The 13,398-nt window shown below is 37.7% G+C and overlaps 1 protein-coding gene across 1 annotated transcript in view; it reads left to right on the top strand.

Moving 5' to 3' along the window:
• Positions 1 to 13,398, top strand: part of SYNE1 (spectrin repeat containing, nuclear envelope 1) — a 501,723-nt gene that overhangs the window by 273,060 nt on the left and 215,265 nt on the right. The window contains exons 72-76 of the mRNA XM_010840908.1: positions 2,563 to 2,739; positions 4,707 to 4,853; positions 9,205 to 9,330; positions 10,693 to 10,869; positions 11,904 to 12,169. Of these exons, the coding sequence (XP_010839210.1) occupies positions 2,563 to 2,739; positions 4,707 to 4,853; positions 9,205 to 9,330; positions 10,693 to 10,869; positions 11,904 to 12,169 (893 nt within the window). The remainder of the gene's footprint in view (positions 1 to 2,562; positions 2,740 to 4,706; positions 4,854 to 9,204; positions 9,331 to 10,692; positions 10,870 to 11,903; positions 12,170 to 13,398) is intronic.

Here is a 13,398-nt window from a genome sequence, read left to right as displayed (position 1 = left end):
AAAGAGTCTAAATTCTAGCCAAAGTCTCTTCTTGCTAGTTAGGGGCACATAGCCTGTCTGAGCCTCCTTTTTTTCTTCTGTAAAGGATGATAATGACATCAGTCCCGTTACATAGCCACTGTGGTCATCAGAGAAGATAACATATCTGAAAGTCTTTTGTAGACCACAAAGTACAGTACCTATATGGGATGTTCATATCTTTATTAATATGTATTTTTAGTAATCATATGTGCCAAATGACAGATATCATATGCTCACAACTTTATGAAGCTATTTTAGTAAGCTTAATGGAAAACTGAATTTTGGTTGTAATCTGGTCAACATCTACTATTGTGTCTTAGGAAAACCAGTTAACCATTCCAGGTTTCAAGATCGGTAGGAGAAAATTTTATTTAGCAAATGCGAACAGAAAAGTAATGACATGATATAGTGTATTTGGTACTGAGTAAATAGCCCCAGTGACCATATGATGTAGTGGTTCCATTCCAGCTTGAAGATAAATTGGTTCTTTTCAATATGGCATGTATAATAACTGTTAACCCAGCACCACTGAGGAAAAAAGTGGTGAACCCTGCACTGCTGGAGGACCATGGTTTCCCTTAGATATCGATGTGTCAGCCTAGGAAACTTTGTGTTGTAATGTGTCCCTAGTCACTAGCATTGTATTGCAGTAAGGAAGTTGGAACCTGACTTGAAAAAGTTGGGTCCTCCTCTCTAAGTCCCCCTCTCTGAGAAAGCTCACTAGAGAACACAGGCGGGCATAGCGTGTGAACTGGAGTCAGGCAGAGACGGGTCCAAAGCCAAGGCTCTGCCATTTACTACTTATGTGACCTTGAACAAGTTTTATGATCTCTCTGTGCTTCAGCCTCCTCACCTGTAAAACAATAATAATGATAAATATTTATCAGGGCTTATATACAGTCCCTGGGCTATCAGATCTGATCAGATCAGATCAGTCGCTCAGTCGTGTCCAACTCTTTGTGACCCTATGAATCGCAGCACGCCAGGCCTCCCTGTCCATCACCAACTCCCGGAGTTCACTGAGACTCACGTCCATCGAGTCAGTGATGCCATCCAGCCATCTCATCCTCTGTCGTCCCCTTCTCCTCCTGCCCCCAATCCCTCCCAGCATCAGAGTCTTTTCCAATGAGTCAGCTCTTTGCATGAGGTGGCCAAAGTACTGGAGTTTCAGCTTTAGCATCATTCCTTCCAAAGAAATCCCAAGGCTGATCTCCTTCAGAATGAACTGGTTGGATCTTCTTGCAGTCCAAGGGACTCTCAAGAGTCTTCTCCAACACCACAGTTCAAAAGCATCAATTCTTCAGCGCTCAGCCTTCTTCACAGAGCAACTCTTACATCCATACATGACCACAGGAGAAACCATAGCCTTGACTAGACAGACCTTTGTTGGCAAAGTAATGTCTCTGCTTTTGAATATGCTATCTAGGTTGTTCATAAGTTTCCTTCCAAGGAGTAAGCGTCTTTTAATTTCATGGCTGCAGTCACCATCTGTAGTGATTTTGGAGCCTAGAAAAATAAAGTCTGACACTGTTTCCACTGTTTCCCCATCTATTTCCCATGAAGTGGTGAGACCGGGTGCCATGATCTTTGTTTTCTGAATGTTGAGCTTTAAGCCAGATTTTTCACTCTCCACTCTCACTTTCATCAAGAGGCTTTTTAGTTCCTCTTCACTTTCTGCCATAAGGGTGGTGTCATCTGCATATCTGAGGTTATTGATATTTCTCCCGGCAATCTTGATTCCAGCTTGTGTTTCTTCCAGTCCAGCGTTTCTCATGATGTACTCTGCATATAAGTCTGTTAAGTGGTAAATGTTTTTACTTTTATCAATATAAATATTAAATGTAAATTAGATCTTACACAGTTTAGACATTAAGCTATTATGTAAATCAGATATCATATTATTAGATAAATTAGACATTAGTTAATTAAATTAAAATATAATTAGGCTATTTTAGACATAAATTAGGGCTTCCCTGGTGGTTCAGACAGTAGAGAATCTTCCTGCAATGCTGAAGAACTGGTTTCGATCCCTGGGTTGGGAAAAGCCCCTGGAGGAGGGCATGGCAACCCACTCCAGTATCTTGCCTAGAGAATCCCCATGGACAGAGGGGCTAGCGGGCTGCAAAGCGTCAGACATGACTGAGTGACTAAGCACAACACACAGATATAATTTATACCAGAATTATAATTTTTAGAGTTAAAAAATGTATGGACATCTTTTTCACTGGTAATATTTCCGTGGAGCAGATCTCTAACTGAGGTCAGTCTTGTGAATTCACTCTTAAAGGTTACTTCATCATTCTGTGTAACTTAGTCCATTATTGGAGGAAACCTGAAAGTATACATTTTTTATTTAATTTGTTGATATGAAGACACTGAGACATTTATTTCATTGCGTTGATACCAGGACAAATTGCAAAACTCTTTTAAAAACATATTAAACAGTGAGATAATTGATCTTAAACTTTCTGTTTGGTGAATAGAATATTTAAAGACTAAAAATGGAATAATGAGAACTGCGTATTTGTTTCATTTTTGAAGGCAATGATGGAAGAAATTGCTGGTTTTGAAGACCGTTTGAATGACCTTAAAACTAAAGGTGACAGTTTGATCAGCCAATGTGCAGATCACCTTCAAGCGAAACTTAAACAAAATGTACACGCTCACCTGCAGGGCACGAAGGACAGTTACTCAGCCATCTGCAGTACAGCCCAGAGGGTAAGTGCTGCTGGAACATTCGAGAATGATGAAGAATTAAGGAGAAAGGCTGTGCAGGCTGAAGGTTTTTTAAAATAGTTTTTATGCTTCACCCTTTGGATGGATCTCCCAGTCTATGTGTACACAGAAATAACATATTATATATTTGATTAATGTGATGAAGTAGTGAATTTCAGACATTTGGTTTTACGCAATCCCTTTATTCCATGAATTGATTATGAAAAAAAATTTAATATTTTTTGTTTTTATTTGCACACCATCAATACTTCTAATTTGCCATTTATTCTATAACACCAAAATAAGTTTGTTCTGTAAGTCTCACAATAATTATTTTCTTTTTAACCCTTTGTAACTGAGGTGCTACTCTAAGTCAGTATTTCTGTGTATTCGTATAGAAATTGAGAAAAGAAGCAAGTACCAATTTTGAAGTATACTTCAGTGGGTATTCTTCCAATAAAATGGAATCATTAATGTTATAGATATAAGTCTAAGATACATAAGAATTGCTGTTTTTAACAGCAACTAAGTAAAATTAGTGGGTTACTTTTTATTATTCTAGAATTTATAAATGACACTGAGAAAAGTCCACGTATTTTTGTTTCTGGGCTATTGAGTAAGAACTAGAAAAATGTAAGTGACACAGGGAAAATTATTTGTGTTCACTGTGCTAATTAAAAAATGTGGGATATTAGTTGATCCCTAGACTTGGAAAATTCACTTTCAAACTGTTTATTTTAAAAAAAAGAAGAGGGATAAAGGAATCTAACAATAACTACAGAAGATGACGAAGGGGGAAAGGGGAATGAGACAAGGAAAATGACAGCATGAAACTTTCTGGTGAGCTCATTCATTCACTCACTCAACAGAGATTTATTGAACACCGTCTTTGTAGCAGACTTTTTTTGTGCATTAGGGATATAGCTCAATTTTTTTTTAAAGGTGGTGAATGTTTGAAAGACAAACATATTTTAGAAATAAAAGTTTAAAAAGCAGATGAAATTCTAAGAACAGAGTCAGAACCTTAAATTTAAGTTTGAAAAAATGTTAAAGAAAACAAAATACCTTTTTCTTTTTAGTTCTGCTTAAAATAAAAATAAGGGATATTCCCAATAGCAGATAAAATGATTAATTTAATACATGAAAGAGAAAAGCAGAATTCAGTTACTGCTTCTGTTGTCTCAATAACCAAAGAAAAGTCAGTCAACCTCATATTCTTTTCTTTCCTTTTTTTTTGATGAGTAACTTGCTGAAAAAACCATCATAGGTATATTTACGTTGGTTTCAAGGAAACATGTAAGTTTCTCAACATGTCTTTATGGATAAAATGAAAATTGTTTGGCTGGTTGAGGAACTATTAATTGAAATGACATATTAGAAAATGTTGGATTTTTCTGGGTATATAATTTTGGATTATTTTGGGTTATTGTTGTCCTGGAATATTGCTTCTGAATGAAATGAGGGCATCAAACTCTTCCCTCCCTTGTGTTATAATTTAGTTCCAATTTACCCTACCCCTAAAGAGGAAGCATTTTAGATGAGAGATATTGGTTATCTTTTCATAAACTGGCAGTTTATTGCTACTTTTAGTTCCTCATTTAAACAAAAAGGGCAATTTTATACAATCAGGAGAAGCTGAAAAAGCTTTTGGTTTAGGTTTGACCAATTTACTTCAAAGATTCTATACATTTTAACACATTTCTACTGTTATAGTAACTCTTCCCACCTTCCCTTTCCATAATCAGGATATTAGTGTTGTAATGCATGGGTTGAGAAGTTAGAAACTGGGGCATGGCCCACATGCTTTGCAATGTTTTGGAACATATGCAAACTCCATCGATGTGTGTCCGATGTCAGGGAGCATGGCGAAGGGGGATCAATTTATGGTGGATTTGTTTCATTTGCTTCTACTGATATTTACAGTAATATAAAACAGCTCTCACAACTGCAGCTTGATCATTCTGTCTCAGGTGTACCAGAGTTTGGAACACGAACTTCAGAAGCACGTTTGTCGACAAGACACCCTTCAGCAGTGCCAGGCCTGGCTTTCTGCAGTTCAGCCAGATTTAAAGCCAGGCGCGAATCCTCCTCTTAGCAGGGCAGAAGCTGTCAAGCAGGTAGTTTGTGATTCCTGAAAGTTTATATTACACTGTGATTAATTCATTTGATGGAAACATGTTAAGTACTTGTTATGTGCAAATTGTGCTAAATATCAAAATATAAATAAGATCTGAACTTGATCCTAGTCAAGTTCACATTCTAGCCAGGAAGATGAACACACAACAAAGGATCAGTCTAGTAGAATAAATAGAGCATGGGCACTGTGCCCAAAAGGTACCTACTCAGTAGGGTCACCATGGATAAACCATTGAATTTCTCTGTGCCTTAATGTCCTAAGTGATTATAGGACTGAAGGTTATGAAGAAATTCAAATGCCATGCCATAATGTACCCGATTTGCTAAGAGAAAAGCAAAATTAGCCTCTTCACCTTTTTTGGCACAGAACAAGTTGCTTGTTAAATAATTATCGAATGAATGCTGAATGAAATATTGTCATGTAAAGGATTCTGTGGCATATTAATTTGACATCTACATGCTTAAAATGTTGCTGCTGAGATTTCATCAGAATATTTGAGATACGTTTTTAAAACTTTTGAACTAAGCAACTTTTCTATGTGGTTCAAAGAAAATATTTCAAAGGTATTTAATTATAAAGGTTATTGCTGCCAGATATGAAATAATAGTAAAAATTCAATTTTTTACCTCAAACTGAGATTAAAATAATATGCTTGTTCATTTAGTCCACAAAGAGAATGTGTTCAGTTTATATCCCTCCAAAATATGCCTTTTGGCTTAAATAATTTACATTATTTAAGTCATGAAATGATTCACAGAAATGCACCTATTATACCTTGTAAAGAATAGAATCTGGACAAATCTGGACAGAATCTGGACAAACAAATCTAGACTTTCTTTGAATCAAGAAATGAATTAAAAATTGTCTGCATTCTGCCTTTTCATTAGATTGTGAGTTTCTTAGGCCATTTATTATCTTATGGCTGTTTGTTTCCAGTCTAGTTTATTCAGAACAATCCAGACAAAGCTTGATTTTTCTCCTTTGTTCCCAAAAAAAGAATTAAAAGAGAGGGGGTAAAATAGTATTAATCCAATGAACCTTTCCTAGAACAGGAAGTTTCTACGTCTCCCTGCATTAGCCATGATTGCAGAAAGACAGTGATCCTTCTAGGGGCCCAGATTCAATGACTGTACAGTTTGGTTTTTGCTTCCTGCCCTTTCTGCACTATTTCTCAAAATAGGCTGCCCTCTTCAGAAAACAGCCAGAGAAGAGAATGAGAGGTATTGGAAACACCAAATCAGCTGCTTCGATGGTCTGCAGTTGACTTTGGTTGTAGTCCCAGACACACTGTGTACCCGCCAGGGCCTCCCACATGGTAAACACTCAATACATATGTAATGATAACGTAGCCCCCACCACCACTAGTCAATGACACTGATTGGATTCCGTACGAATGTCATCTGTTTTTATGAGGCATGACATGTGAATTTGGGAGAATAAGAAAAAGTCCTATCAGATTTGGCTTCCCAGGTAGCTCAAATGGTAAAGAATCTTCCTGCAATGTGAGAGACCTGGGTTCAGTCCCTGGGTTAGGAAGATCCCCTGAAGAAGGAAATGGCAACCGACTCCAGTATTCTTACCTGGAGAAATCCATGGACAGGGGAACCTGCCAGGCTAGGTTCTTTTCGTCCATGGGGTCGCAAAGAGTCAGACATGACTGAGCTACTAACACTTTCACTATCAGATTTGCCCTTGAAGTTGATTTTAGCAAAAATCTTCTGAAACTGTTTTGTCATTGATAATCAACAAGTTGCTTCCAATGCTTTTAGAATCAGGCAAACTCTGTAAATTTTAAAATAAATTACTATTCTTTTTAAAGTAAATACATTTATCAAATAAAAATCCTGATATCTTGTTCTCTTCTTATATCCAAAAGCTGTTTGGGACAGATAATGTTCTCTGAGTCACAGGTACATGGTGGGGCGCTTTAGGTTAGCAGCTAATGATGCTAATGGGAAGTGAAATACCAGTCAATTTGTATAACAAATAAAACTTTAGGTGTTGCTTTTAACTTAATGGGAAATTGATCTATGCTTATTACATCTACATGAGAATGATGTACCTGGGCAATCCACACAGCTCAGAGAAAAAGACACTAAGGTAAAGGTCAAAAAATTAGGCTGTCTTATTAACTATGATTTTGGAAAATCACCTAATGTTTCTGCAGGTCTACTTTATCCTATACAAATTGCAGTCTATACCTCCTTCCCCATTTATCACTCAGATGTAGTAAGAACCACTTATCACCACTTCTGCTATCCACCACCTTCCATCAGGCCATCATCAATTTTCATCTGACTCCTAAAGTAGCCTAAAAACTGGTTACCTACTTCCACTGCTCCTGTCGCCCTTTACTCCATAGTAAGCATGATTTTTTTAAACCTGTCTTGGAACATTTCTCCAAATACCTTCCAGTCACATGTGTGCATGTTCAGTTGCTTCGATTGTGTCCAACTCTTTGAGACCCTGTGGACTGTAACCCACCAGGCTTCTCTGTCCATGGGATTCTCCAGGCAAGAATACTGGAGTAGGTTGCCTTGCCCTTCTCCAGGGGATCTTCCTGACCCAGGAAAGGGTACAAATATAAAACTATTTGAACTTACAACTCCTGCATTGGCAAGCAGATTCTTTACCCACTGAGCCACCTGGGAAGCCCACCTTTCAATCACACTTAGAATAAATTCCAAATTTCTTACTACAGTCAGTGAATACTTTGGTTGAATAATTTGTTTTCCAAAAATGAATATTTGCTACTACAGTCAGTGAATACTTTGGTTGAATAATTTGTTTTCCAAAAATGAATATTTGCTAATAAGGAGGCCACTTTTCATAATTGCAGTTGAGATTAGACTGGTGGTTCTCAACCAAAAAGGAGAGGTGATTTTGTTGCCCAGGGGAAATTTAAAACAGTCTCTGAAGACAGTTTTGGTTGTCATAACTATGACTGGTGGGGATGTTCCTGGTATCAGCCAGGGATGCTGTTGAACATCTTGCCATGCACAGGACAGTCCCACAGCAAAGAATGATTTGTCTTCAGATGTCAGTAGTGCCACAGTTGAGAAGGCATAAAAATATAAACTCTGCAAATTGGGATGTATGGTCAGTGTCCCCGTGAGGTCCTCCATGCTTTGGCCCTTGCCTATCTTTTAAACTCTGCTCCTACCTAGGTCCCTCTGCTTTAGCCTGGAGCTTTGCACTTGCTATTACCCATCACCCCCGACTGCCTGGAATGCTCTTACCCCATGGCATGACTTGCTCCCTCTACAACTCAAGGCTCTTTTTCAGAGAGGTCTTGGGGGTACATTCATCCCAAAGTAACAGTGCTTCTTCATTATATTAATACTTCCCTATCCTTACCTTGGCCACTTGATGTGGAAAGCTGACTCATTTGAAAAGACCCTGATGCTGGGAAAGATTGAGGGCAGGAGAAGGGGACGACAGAGGATGAGATGGTTGGATGGCATCACTGACACAATAGACATGGGTTTGGGTGGACTCCGGGAGTTGGTGATGGACAGGGAGGCCTGGTGTGCTGTGGTTCATGGGGTCACAGAATCGGACATGACTGAGCGACTGAACTGAACTGAACTGGACTGAACCCTTACCTTACTCCATGGTGTTTATTTTATCACTACCAAACATTGCACTGCATATTTGTTTCTGTGTTTATGTATTATCTGTCTTTCTCGTGTAAGCTCCACTGGAGCAGCAGTTTTGTTTTGGAGACTGCTGTATGCTTAGCATCTGAAACAGAACCTGCAGGGCCTCTAAACATCTTCAAAGAAACACATTTCTCTGTGCTTCTGTGTGTAATTCAAGGATTCCCCTGGAGATGCCTTTCTTGGGCTTATGAAAAGGGAAAACACTGTGAATTTTCTGCAGAGAAAAAGAGCCCAGCCGTGTGCATTTTCACCAAACTCCAGTGAAACCTACAAATGCACAATAACCTTTTATGTCTACAGAATATGCAAAAACATGTTAAGAAAGAGACCAGAGTAGTCTATTGATTCTCTGAAATTGAAAACAAGCTAGAATGTAAACAGAGAATCTGAAACAATTGTGGATGTTTCTTGGGTGTTCCCCTTTCCCAGAACTTACAGACTAATTAGAATAAGAAATGGCTGGTGGACAAATGGCTCCCTGCCAGTGTGCTTTGAAAGCTTTCTTTTGAGTACTTAAATATATGCCATTTATAACAATGGTGAAAACACTGAGTATACCAAGATTATTTTTGAAATGTCAACAAAATACCGCAAATGTACAAATATTTGCTATCTAAATATAGCATGCCTCTCTTGCACTCTGATAATTTTTTTTTTTTTTTTTTTGAGGTCAAACACTTCAGAGCTTTGCAGGAACAAGCAAGGACCTATCTAGATCTCCTTTGCTCCATGTGTGACCTGTCAAACTCTTCAGTGAAAACCACAGCAAAAGACATTCAACAAACAGAACAAATGGTAAAAAGTTAAAAAAAAAAAAAAGTGACATGGGCTATGTCTGTTTGATCATATTCTCTTGCTTGCACGTTGCTGCTGCTAAATTAGATGTGAAAAAAAATTCTCCTTGGATTATTCTTGCTATAATGCTCCTTCAGGCATTATAATAAGTATGTATTGAATTTCAACTGAGTCACAGAAAAATAGGCACACTGTGATACTGACGCCTCTGAATTAGAACTGAAATATTTAGTCCCACTGAACTGCTGAACATTTGTGCCTCTTTCCTCTTCTCTTTTCTCTTCAATTAGCATTCTTCTTTTTTCTGATCATTTTGTTGTTGTTGTTCTTTTCCATCATTTTTCTTTAGGTCATACTTAGTGTGACCTAAAGAATGTATGAAAGGGACTTCATACATATGTATGAAGGGTCATACTTAGTATGAAAGGGACTCCTGACCCTTGCATTCTCTTAGGATAGCAAACATCTGTCAAGACCCTTCTAAGTCAGCGACAGTGGCTGAGGGTGGTGTTGATAAGGACCCTGAAGCTGTATTTGGGCTTTTTGGACAGGGTTGTGATGAACCAGCAGTACCTGTGCACAGCAGATAGATGGCTCCATAGAGGTCATGTGCCTTCTGCTGCTGCCTTAAATTCTGCAACTCAATGTGTTTGGATTAAAAAAAAAAAAAAAAAAGACCCGGTTTTGGTATTTAATTGATTAAATATTCCAGAAGAGTAAAATATTCTAAAGGAAAAAAGAAATTAAGGTAAATAACTATAATATAAATAATTAAAATAGCTTTTTTTTTACTTTTATATTTTACTATATTACTAGAGCAAGTATGTTTTTATATCTTTAAGAAAGATGATATAGCTTTTATATTTTTTACAGACATGGTTTATTGAAAAAAGTTGCATGATTTCAAAAACCAGTGAAGCAGATCTAAACATATATCCAAAACATTAATAACTCAGTGTTCTATAAGAGGTATCAGCTAATGTGCAATAGAGAACAATATAAGTCTTTTCTAGTTAACCCCAAGACCACATTGATGAGTCTGTCAAACAGATGTGTCTACTACAATGCCCAATGTGAGAAACCATCAGGGCAGCTTCTGACCTAAATAATTGATAGAACTTCTAAAGCCTCACAGTATTGATTGAAATCATATGGCATAAGTCTTCGACGCTGAAAGTCTTTAGAAAACAGAAACATAAAATCTGTTTTTCTTGGAGCAAATAATTTGGGGGGGATTTATCACTGTGTGTGTGTGTTTGTGTGTGTACCCAAGTATTGGTCTGCGTACATGGACAGGCTGATTCACTGAACATAAATGTTTCTGCCTGTTGCCGCTGACTTTTGCCTCTGTGTTTTCTCCAGATTGAACAAAGGCTTGCCCAGGCACAGAACCTAACTCAGGGCTGGGAGGAGATCAAGCACATGAAGGCTGAGCTCTGGATTTACCTCCAGGATGCCGATCAGCAGCTGCAGAATATGAAGAGGAGGCACTCAGAACTGGAGCTAAACATCGCACAGAACATGGTGTCTCAAGTAAAGGTAGGAATTCACGTGTCTCCAGGGGAAACAGAGGCAACAGCATGGGTGTGTGTCAGCCAATCCTTACACATAGTTAAAGAATAAGACAGAATTAGAACCACTTTCATTTGGTACCAGACGAGTACAGGTCAGAAAGTCAACATTCAGATATTTTTTTGGAGCTCCCATTGGCTACTTGCTTTGAAGGACATTCACTCTGTAGCTTGTTTATGAACAAAGCAACTATAGTTCAGCTGGCAGAACCAGAAGGCTGTATCATTAAACAAACACAGAGCCTTACTATTTATTAGCTTCTCATCACAAAAATTGCTAAAGCTGTAGGACTGTAAATGTATCAATTTATTAAATGTATATTTAGGCACTTCAGTGGTTAGGATTCGGTGCTTTCACTGCTGGGTCCTGGGTTTAGTCCCTGGTCAGGAAACTAAGATCTTACAAGCCACATTGCACAGCCAATAAATAAATGAATATAATATGTAATATATATGTATTAACATAGCGAACTTAAATGTAATAAAATATTTATATATTTAAAATGCAATAGAAAATTATTAAATTAACCTGAATGGAAATCGTACCAGACTTTTAACAAACTTTTAGATTTATATTTTCCCTGTGATAATCAGTAATTTATATTTTCTGCTGGAATGTTGTCTCCAGCAGAAGATATATCTCCTGGAGATAAATTAGATTTTTTTTGAAAACCATGAACCTTAAAATTGTTTAGAAAACTAAGGATACACTTTAAGATAAAATGTTAACTTTTTCTCTTAGTGACTACCATATTGTTCCACATTTATCAGTTTTTCTTTTATTTTCTGAAGTAACGCAAGAAGATACCACAGTTTCCCTTTGACTCTTATATACTTGGAAATATGTGTTTATGAGAAAGCGTGATGGCTTTCTCTTTGTCCCTCAGTATACATTCTTCAGTTACTTAAAGTGTTCAGAGGTATTGTATCTGTGCTTCAGTCTATATTTATTTGGGGAGTGGGTTATAACGTATTGTTTATTTTATTGTTGTTATCCTTTAGGATTTTGTTAAGAAGCTACAGTGCAAACAGGCATCGGTGAACACTATTACAGAGAAAGTGGATGAGTTGACCAAGAAGCAAGAGTCCCCTGAACACAAGGAAATAAGTCATTTAAATGACCAGTGGCTGGATCTGTGCCTTCAGTCCAACAATCTGTGCTTGCAAAGAGAAGAAGATCTCCAGAGAACACGAGATTACCACGACCGTATGAATGTTGTCGAAGGGTTCTTAGAAAAATTTACTACAGAATGGGATAACTTAGCCAGGTAACAGCGGTTCTCTAGTGGGTCACCAAAATGCTAAGCCAGAAATTCCTTAATTTCTATAAAAATCAAAAGTATCTTTCTTACATTTTAAACATCCATTTTCTATCATGGATACATAAATCAAATTTAAATACTGATAAAACATTATTAAGAGTCTAGTGTGATTGTATGCACACAGAATCACGATTTTCCTCACCCAATATTACTTTAAGCAGTGGATAAAAGGAAAATGTTTGAAAACAGCACCGATTCTACCTGTGACCTCAAGGAATATTTCAGGGCTATTACACTTTGACTTTAAAGTACATCCCAAGAATATTTCTAGTTTTAATTACCTGATAAGGGACTCTGTAAATTGAGGACACGAATCCTTCTTGAAAGAAGTTCCATAGGTTTCTTGCCAGTTCTGTGAAGTAACACATTCTGTGTAATTCAGTCTAGTTTTTTCTTGTACTTGTGGTATTCTAGAACTTAGTGAATAATCTGATGGCTCAGATGGTCAAAAGTCTGCCTGCAATACAGGAGACCTGGGTTTAATCCCTGGGCTGGGAAGATCCCCTGGAGAAGGAAATGGCTACCCACTCCAGTATTCTTGCCTGGGAAATCCACGGACAGAGGAGCCTGGAAAGCTGCAGTCTATAGAATCACAGAATCAGACATGACTAAGCGACTAACACTATTTGATTTTATAGCAACTGAACACCTCTTAACTTTTTCTTTGAAAAGGATTCCCTCACCACCCCCCACCCACATACACAGAGTCATATATAGAAATCTTTGTGTAATTCTGATCACTATGATTTATTAAAATCTGTACTTTTTCTGCCCAGATTTAGTAATTTGTAGCAATTAAAACTGAAAACATATTTTAGGTGTAATTCAATCTTGGGTTTTTTGTTTATGTGGATTTCTGTTTTAGGGGAAGTACACTACTTTCTGATGTGTTTACTTTTTCTTGATGCTCAACATTTTATTAGTCTTTGGGATAAATCCAGTGTCAGCAAAAGCCTGTATTTCAGACTGACAGTAGCACCCGGGTCTGGTTAACCCACAAACATGACAGACTTCATATGTCCATGGCAACCCACTCCAGTATTCTTGCCTGGAGAATCCCCATGGACAGAGGAGCCTGGCAGGCTACCGTCCATAGGGTTGCAAAGTGTCAGACAGAACTGGGTGACTAAGAGCAGTACAATATGTCTCAAATGGAAGTCATCATATACTCTCCC

Source organism: Bison bison, unplaced genomic scaffold, assembly GCF_000754665.1.
Source record: "Bison bison bison isolate TAMUID 2011002044 unplaced genomic scaffold, Bison_UMD1.0 scf7180017864148, whole genome shotgun sequence".
Taxonomy (NCBI): Eukaryota; Metazoa; Chordata; class Mammalia; order Artiodactyla; family Bovidae; genus Bison; species Bison bison.
This window is presented reverse-complemented; position numbering and strand designations above follow the sequence as displayed.